The sequence below is a fragment of the Fundulus heteroclitus genome, chromosome 20, assembly GCF_011125445.2.
Source record: "Fundulus heteroclitus isolate FHET01 chromosome 20, MU-UCD_Fhet_4.1, whole genome shotgun sequence".
In the NCBI taxonomy this organism is placed as follows: Eukaryota; Metazoa; Chordata; class Actinopteri; order Cyprinodontiformes; family Fundulidae; genus Fundulus; species Fundulus heteroclitus.
In genome coordinates, this window is record NC_046380.1 from 34,822,359 (window position 1) to 34,831,158 (window position 8,800).

Here is an 8,800-nt window from a genome sequence, read left to right on the forward strand (position 1 = left end):
TCCACAAACACAGGTGAGCAAACCCGTCCTGGACAGTGTGCTCAACTGTCTTCGGATCGAGGTGTCTGACATCACCATCACGCTCTCTGCCAGGTGAGAAACTGAAAAGGCACTGATCAGAAATTATTAATGTTTTTTTAAAGCTCTCAGCTCTACAGTTGAGTTTATTTTGACTCTTTTAGATGTATGATAAAAGTAGCAAGCTTTAAACATATTTTTCTAGTATTCCTGCTGCCAGTCATTCATTATTTACGTTAAAGGTGACCTACTATGCTTCCTTTAAACATTTAGAATAGATCTATGGGCTATACAAAATATTTTTTTTACACAAAATAGTTGTCAGATAATGAGATTTCACCTCCATAGTGTCGCTTATTTTGAGCTCATTTAAAGATCCCGTGACATCACTGTATAAACCATTTCATGTAGTTGATATTGCTGCCAATCTAAATTATCTAAAGGCTTTCATAAAAAATAATGTCAACTTTTTGTAGTTTTTTTTTTTTATTTCAGGCCAAAAGTCCCTCCTCAGTAAAAGGGCTGGGTACGGTAATGATATGCGGCTCTACCTTGTTGACTTCACTCTGATTGGCTACAACCATATTTGGGAAAGTGGTCAAACGCGCCTCCACACCCCTTACCCCCCCGCCGCTCTCTGTCTCCCAAAACCTCAGATAAAGGACATTTGTTGTCATGGCCCCCTTAAAATGCGCTGTTTTTACTTCATGTAAATAAGTTGTAGCTGGCCGTCTGGACATCTCTGTCCTTTCTCTGATTTTATAATCAATGTTCTCTCTGATCTTGAAAAAAGCTACCTTGACCCTGCTGTGCTCAAAGATCAGAAAAAGATCAAATTATTACATTCTCCACCAGTCAGAGACTGGCCGGGGTCGATCTAGCTGAAAACAGATTGAAGTCACCAGCCGATTTCTTGGTGCGCACCTCCTAACAGAGAACCGTTAAAGAATAATGTCGTAGCAGCTTTAGATTGGAAGTCTGAGGGGTTTCAAAAGTAATGTTTTCTATTAAAAATGTGTTTACTTCTTTTTTCCCAGTTCGGTTGGAGAGCGAGAAGATTGGTTCCACACTTTGAGTCGAGCCATTGCAGACCACGCTGCAGGACTCTGCACATTTGGAGGTCCCTGCAGTGAGGTACAGTAGAAAATTGTGAAATAAAAGCATTTTCTTTTGTGAAAAAATAAATAAATTAACCACATTGTTTTCTCTCAAAACTTTCAGTTATTTAATTTAAATGAAATATTTATTTGCCAATAAATTTTGTACTGACAAAAAACAACAGTTAGTCTGCAGGTAACTGTATATATGAGTTAACAATATGCGTTTTGTTAATTCTAAAGTGTCTAGCTGTGTCATTTCATTTGCATCCTTCCTACAGGCACGTGAGAAACTGTGGATGGCGCTTGGTGAGGCTGCGCCTGTGCTTGTGCCCGTCTCCCAGGTGATGATGTGCATGAACTGTACCTCAGATTTCAGCCTTACACTGAGACGGCACCACTGTAACGCCTGCGGAAAGGTGAGGCACGCGATCTACAAGCGTTTCTACTTCTCTTCACCTTATCCAGAAGATCAGCTAATCTAGTCCGCATCCAGCGTTCACACCAACATTTTCACACTAAGCGTTGAGGAAGTAATTCATATTCTGATACCAGACTTTAATCAACGCCTCCTGTGGTGGTTCCCAGTTGTTGCTATAGACACCGGTGAGACGAATCGTCTTGAGGATCTCGCGTAAAGCGCACTGATCTATTTTATGCGTTCGAAACAGGTGGTGTGTCGAGCTTGTTCCAGGAACAGATACCCGCTGAAGTACCTGAAGGACAGAATGGCCAAAGTGTGCGACCACTGCTACGCTGAGCTCAGGAAAAGAGGTGAACCCCTGTTTTGTTTTTGGTTTTTCAGGGGGAAGGGTGTTCCCCTGAAAGCTTTGAGAGCTTACAGAACTTACATCACTGTTGTGCGTGTCCCCCAGGCGGCAGCATTTCGGGAGCGTGCGGTAACTCCAGCCCTCGGACTCATCGGGCCAGTCGGCCGCTCTCCGCCGTCTTCCAAAGTCTGCAGCCGCCCAGTCTGTGGAAGTCCAGAAAGAGCGTCTCCAATCTCAGCCAGGTGGGACAGTTTCCCCCGTTGCACATCTGTACCTCTATGAATTCAAACCACTGAGCTATATAATACACTGGAGTGCTGATTTTGCCGAAAAACTGAAGTCACTGGCCGCCATCTTGCTACTCCCTACTCTCACAGAATCCCATAGGATTTGGTTGCAACAACAAGCAGTTTTCTGGCTGTGTGAAAACGTTTCACAGGTAATTCTACAGTCAGTGGATGTACTAACACTATCAACTACTAGGAAATTAGGTGCTGAAATATTTTACATGTTATTCATATTAAATATATATATATGTAAATATAAGTATGTGTATATGTATATATGTATATATATGTATACACATATGTAAATATATGTTTTTGTATATTGTTATTTATATATTTATAAATGTTAAACATATATATTTAAATGAATAAAATGCAAAATATTTCAGCACATGACTTTCTCAGTACTTGATATTTTTAGAACATAACATAAAAGTATATGGCATTTGACATTTTAAAAGTCTTAAGCCCCCCCGAACATGAGAAAAATCCTCGTTATTCGATGCTGTAGCCCACATATTCCCTAGTTACTGGGGGAAAATAGGGAGTACCAATATGGCGGCTGGTGGCTTCACAGCGACTCGTTCAAACAGACGGTGATTAGCACTGCAGTGTATTATATAGCTCAGTGATTCAAACACGCATTTGATGTGATAAGGAATATGATTAATGTTTCCCACTGTGCACAACAGAATGTAAGGTATTAGAAAATAAATGACGTTCCCTGACCGGGAATCGAACCCGGGCCGCGGCGGTGAGAGCGCCGAATCCTAACCACTAGACCACCAGGGAGCTCTGAAAGGCAGCTGCCGCTTTGCGACCCGGAATGTCTGCCGTGCGCGGCAGCTGACCTAAACGTCGCAAACAGCTGCCATCAGGGCTCAGCGGGGCGGACTAAAAGAAGCGCCGGAGCAAAGCCAGCCTGCAGAGACGTCCGAGTCTCCAGTTCCACTTTTAACGTCTGCGTCATTTCTCCTGTGTTGCTGTCCCCCTAAATGTCACCAGGCGTCCCTCGGTGTGGACGGCTCCACCATGAGCGGCAGCCTGCAGCGCCGGAAGAAGAGCAAAAGGAAGTGGAAGAGGCTGTGGTTCCTCCTCAAAGATAAGGTGCTCTACACCTTCACAACCCGTGAGGTGAGGGGGCACAGAGTCTCCCGCACCAGCCCCAAAAACACACAATCCCAGCATCATCACGCCATCCCGTTCTCTGGCTCAGTCAAAAAGGCATTTCCTTTCTTTGCAACATCTGTTCTTCCCTCCTCTCAGTGTCGGCCCATTTTTTCCAACCTTTTCTCCAAGCTCCTTCAGTGTCACCAAATTACTAATGGAGGGATTCTCTGTGCCCTCTCTGGCGCTTCTCCTCACAGCTGTTTGTCGCACCGCTTTGCTCTTCTTGAAACATGAAAGGCACGCTGTTTTTCTTTCAGCTCCTACCAGCAATGTTGCTATTTGTGAAAAAAATAATAATAATTACCACGTTTGACGTTTAACTGTGTTTTTTTTTTTTTTTACTTCAGGATAAAGTGGCTTCGGAAAGTCTACCTCTGCAGGGCTTCACGGTGAAGCTCACGGAGAGGCCAGACGGAGAAGAAAGCAGCAACGTGTTTCAGCTGTACCACAAGAAGACCCTCTACTACACCTTCAGAGCTGAGGATCAGCACACCGCACGCAGGTCAGAGAAGTCATTCACAGAACATCTAGCGATCTACACACGGGTCCCTTTTTGGTAGAATTAGACTGAAAGAAATGTCTGTGCCGTCGTTGTGAATACGTAACTCGGCCGTCACCTTGTTCGATCGCTGATTAAGTTAGCTTTTTTTAAAATCATAGTTCTTATATTCAAATGTAGAGAAGACGATAACCTTCCCCTAACCCTACTGTTGAGTGAGAGAAAATCAAAGCAAGAGGGGGAGGTCAACTCAACAGAAAAATGATGAAGAATCATTGATGACGTATTTTGGTATCGTTTTTTGAAAAAAATAAAACTTTATATCTGGAGAAGTCTGGATGCTGCAGTAAGTACTTGGACTTGCTGTTTATTTGTATCTACTTTATTTTACAAGTGATGGTTAAACTATTATTATTTTTCTTTTAGTTTCTTAATAAACTAGGATCGGAGCGTGTTTTCTGCTACCGTTCTTCTGTGCGATCCTCCGAATCACGCAGCAAGGTCCAGCATTGTTGATACAGCCGGCAGGTTTAGGTTTAAAGCAATCTTTTAATTCAATATTCATGTTTCTTCTGACTTGAAGGTTTAGAATTAAAACCATTTGGGAATGGCTCCATCAGTCTAGGAGGAACTAATTAGGAAAAAATTATGTTGTTGCCAACTAAGTCCTTCCAATCAAATTACCAAATGTTCAAAATACAAGTGGAAAGATGAAAAAAAAGTATATATATATATATATATATATATATATATATATATATATATATATATATATATAATCTGCAATATAAAACGCTTTGATTGCTGTGATTGCATTGACAGTTTTTACATGTTTTTGTGATAAGGGGCTTAAATATATTTATCAACATACAACAACATATTTTCATTGTGAATTTAAATAAAAATATTTTTTAATAGTTTTGTCCTATCTTTTGAGATATTCCCATCTCAATGATTATCAGAACACGTTTTGGTTGAATCAAAATGAATTGTAATCAAAATCCTTCCTGCTTTATCAGTTGTTTTGTGCTTAATGTGTAAAATGATCCTGCAGATGGCAGCTTTGGTGCCTCATTATTTAGCACTCTGCAGTTGTTGTTTTTTTTTTGTTTATTCTGCACTCTTCCACCATTTGCTTATGTTTATATTTAAGATATGTGTACACTGAGAGCAGAGAGAACAGATTATTTGCTTTGTGTGCACAAACCTAGCCATTAAAGCAGATTTTTCTTATTCTGATATAAAGGTTTGGTGTATGGAATGACAGACTCAGTTTATTCCAACTTCTTCAACACCTGATGGTCAAAGGATTTCATGGTCACAGATGTCAAGGCGACAGGCCTGTAGACATTTAAGCCCGTTTTGGCACGTTTCTCAGACACAGAGAGGATGGTGGAGTGTTTTGAAGCATGAGGGAACGTCAGACAGCTTCAGAGACCTGTTGAAGATACACTGGGGGCCCATAGGTCAGCGCAGGAATTTAGGCAAGAGGTGGACTTTCTTTTTTAGCTCTAAGTTGTTGCTTCTGGACCATTTCGCCAAATCTGCAGCCGATCGCAGAATCTCAGAAGTGCTCCGTTAATTCTTTGGTCTCATCTGTAACGCGCTACATACACCTGAAATATCAAGTTGTCAGTCGTTCACTGCCAACACCGCAACAACGACTGCTATCAGGAATGTGTTAACACTGAATATTGCAGCCTTGAACTAGGCAGAAAAATATTACATTTTTATTGATTGCTTTGACGCAGCAGTCAACTCAAAAACCACATTTTTCAAAACAGTTAACCAAGAGGCCTAAACAGTGGCAACAATGGTCAAAATTACACATTTTGTTTGCAAAAGGCTCCAACTCTGCCAAAATATTAAAAATATGAACCAAAAGCAAATTTTGCCCTGAAACAACACAACTTTCACACAAATGTTTGAGCCCTTCCAATCATTCATTACACAAGGGGCAACAAAATACAAAATACCGCACTCAATGTGACTCAGTGCAGCATTGCTGGTCACTGTAGCCAAAGACTGTACGCAGCTTACATGTCAGTATCATTTGCAATCAACTTTGCCTTCTTGCAAAAAATGGATCCAGAATCAGATATGCTGTGATCCAAATTTAATTGATTATTCCTTCTTCTTTTTTTTTTTCAGATTGTGGCTACAAATAACTGTAATGTTTGCATTTTTGTGTTTCAGATGGGTTAACGCCATAGAAGAGGCTACAGTTTTATAGCACTTGCTCCCAGGGGTGAATAAGCCCTGGTTTGTGCAGCTGCTAGGACCCCTGAGAGGGAGGAGCACAAGTAAGCTACCTGCTGACCGCCAGTAAAGACCCAGCCAGCACGTCTGACATCTAAGGACACACTGAAGGAGAAATCCCTGGATTTTAGAGGAGGCTGCCACCCAGTGGCAATGAACCGAAATACAGATAACTCAGATTATCTCTCTGAGATCGGTTTTGCATGATGGAAATAAAACACTGCAAGCGGAGGAATCGTTGGAGCCTTTGACCTTTCACAAGCAGCTTGGAAACACTGAACATTAGTGAGCCTGACACAGAGGTTTTCTCTCTCTCTCTGTTTGGACTTTTACAACAATCTTCCTACTGAAGTCCACTGCAGCTTTACCCACTTTTTGAGATGATTTCTTTACATTTTGATCCCCCAAAATAAGTTTTCCACTGCAGGAGGAAACCTCCCTTATTTCACAGCAAAAAACACGCGTCAGGCTGGACCAGCAACACGGAGTAGCCAAAAATAAAAGCGGCTGCACGGCAACGTCCAGACGCCGTAAACGATGAACTATTTACCAAACGTTTCTGTTCCGGTTCTGGAAATATACGTACCGGAGTTATACGCTGCAGATGTTATAGTGAAATATTTGATTTATTTGTATAAAGTTGGTGTTATGTGATACTCTGAGCAAGTTTGTTTTTTATTCATCGCTGAATGTAGACATCATGTTTCATGTGACGTTTTATTCTGAAATCCACTGTACAAAACATGGCCTTCGGCACGCCTATATGTCAAACGCATGTCAACAAACTCTATCCACGAGGCTTTGTACTTTATTCTGCAAACTGTCACGTGACAAAGTGTGACGTCCGGTTCTGAAGTGCCACTTGACTTCCTCCAGTTGAATGCAGTAAAATTTTGCTATTATTATTGAATGTGCCTGAAATCAAATGTACTCCTTATCCTTTATATTATCACAGTACTGTATGAAAACACCTCTTTTTAAATCTTCTCTTACATGTTGTTAGCACCCGCTCAAACACACAAGAATATAGTTTTGTGACATTTTTACTGAAGGGTTGTTGTTGTTTTTTTTTTCTTTGATATATGCTGCTGGATGAAGTATTAGCATTTCAGCGGGAGAGAAATGACCCGCTTTCATTAGAGGCAAGGACCCTGGATTAATTTTCTTTAACATAACTGGCATAGACGTCCATAGCTTTTCACAAATAATAGACCTAAAGGCAGTTATCTATTGCTATGTGAAGGATGCCGTCCCATGCAACACTTCCACCCGTCGCACAGCTCCATCTTTCAAACATGTTGCTCCTCTAGCCGTCTTCTTACATCAGTAGTGTTATAACGGATTGTATTTCCCTCATATAGTGCATTGTAAATGTTTTGTGTACATAGAACCATGCAAAAATAAACTTTTAAAGGTGCACACGGTGGGCTTTTGCAGTGTGAAGAGATCTGTTTATTCTCCGTTAAAGGCGTTGATAACGCTTAAACTTGGAACACCTGTCACTTTGATGCATGCCTGATGTTTGAAATCCCGATACAGTCGGGGATAAGAGCGCAGAAGATAAGGCCGTGCACTTCATCGCCTCTCTCTAAAACGGGCATCCACAATTACAACAGCAGCGTTTACCCTGTTGGTAACAAACACTGGTGTGGGGCAGATAAGCGCGCACTGTGTATGAATTACTGTAAGGAAAGACAGGCGAGGTAAATATGTCTGTCATCCAGCAGGGGGCGGCTTTGCGTCATCCATCCAAGGGAGGCTCTGTTAAAAGGTTATAAGCAGTTAGTTACCATACTTGCCGCGTATAACTCTTTGGCATCTTCGTTTTGAATAAATTCAGATTGGTTGGGCTTGAAGCTAACGGCTAGTCTGAGGGGCCGATCTCAAAAATATCAGGGCAGTTTGTGCAAAGTGTTTTATAACTCTTTGAATTGGTTGGTTATTTACACAGGAACTGAATATTATTTTACACAGGAAATTGAAGCAGGAGGCAGCATGCCAGATTGGCCAATAAACCTAAAATGCATGTGTTTGGGTGGTATTTGGAAGCCTGAGTGCCTGGAGAAAACCTACATATGCATGGGGAGAACTTGGGAACACAAAACTTTCCCCAGCTGACAATAAAACCTTGTTGTTTTGAGGCAACAGTGCCAACTTGTTGTGATGCCGTAGAGCAGCTATCGGTGCCTCGCGAAACTCTGAATCCAGAGCGACACACATGTAAAACAGATGTTTATCCTGTTGGTTTGGTGGAGAGACAACCTGGTACGTCAAATCTGAAGTATCAGGAAATATCTGTTTCATCAGAGTCGTATGATCTTTATGTAACAGTTCTGAAAATGTCATTTGCATAATTACAGGTGTTGGAATTACAGCAGGAAATCTTTTGGAGTCTCTCTACCGGTTTTACACATCTCATATCCGGACGCAGACTTAGGCTAACTGCGACATCTTCATACGCTTTGATGGAAGTCATGTCATGTAAGCTTTGACTGCATGTTTGGTGTTGCTGTCCTGCTCAAAAGTGACTCTCCACTCCAGTTTCGAGTCTTCTGCAGCATCTAACACATTTTCTTCCAGGAAGTTTCTGGGTTTAGCTCCATTCATCCTCATATGCCCACAACATACACCCCTAATAACGTGCATTATGCATGGCAGCAGGCTTAGGTGAAGCTTTATTTCTTCCCCACACATAGTTCT

At 41.5% G+C, this 8,800-nt stretch overlaps 1 protein-coding gene across 3 annotated transcripts in view; it reads left to right on the plus strand.

Moving 5' to 3' along the window:
* fgd5a (FYVE, RhoGEF and PH domain containing 5a) overlaps window positions 1-7,526 on the plus strand; it is a 49,415-nt gene extending 41,889 nt beyond the window's left edge. For 2 of the 3 annotated variants that reach the window (XM_012862177.3, XM_021316223.2), the window contains exons 14-21: window positions 14-93; window positions 1,056-1,152; window positions 1,397-1,534; window positions 1,787-1,889; window positions 1,991-2,127; window positions 3,178-3,306; window positions 3,690-3,844; window positions 6,038-7,526. In XM_012862177.3, the coding sequence (XP_012717631.2) occupies window positions 14-93; window positions 1,056-1,152; window positions 1,397-1,534; window positions 1,787-1,889; window positions 1,991-2,127; window positions 3,178-3,306; window positions 3,690-3,844; window positions 6,038-6,074 (876 nt within the window). In that variant the 3' untranslated portion in view covers window positions 6,075-7,526. The remainder of the gene's footprint in view (window positions 1-13; window positions 94-1,055; window positions 1,153-1,396; window positions 1,535-1,786; window positions 1,890-1,990; window positions 2,128-3,177; window positions 3,307-3,689; window positions 3,845-6,037) is intronic. The other variant, XM_012862178.3, reaches the window with a different exon arrangement.
* Window positions 7,527-8,800: the final 1,274 nt, after the last annotated feature.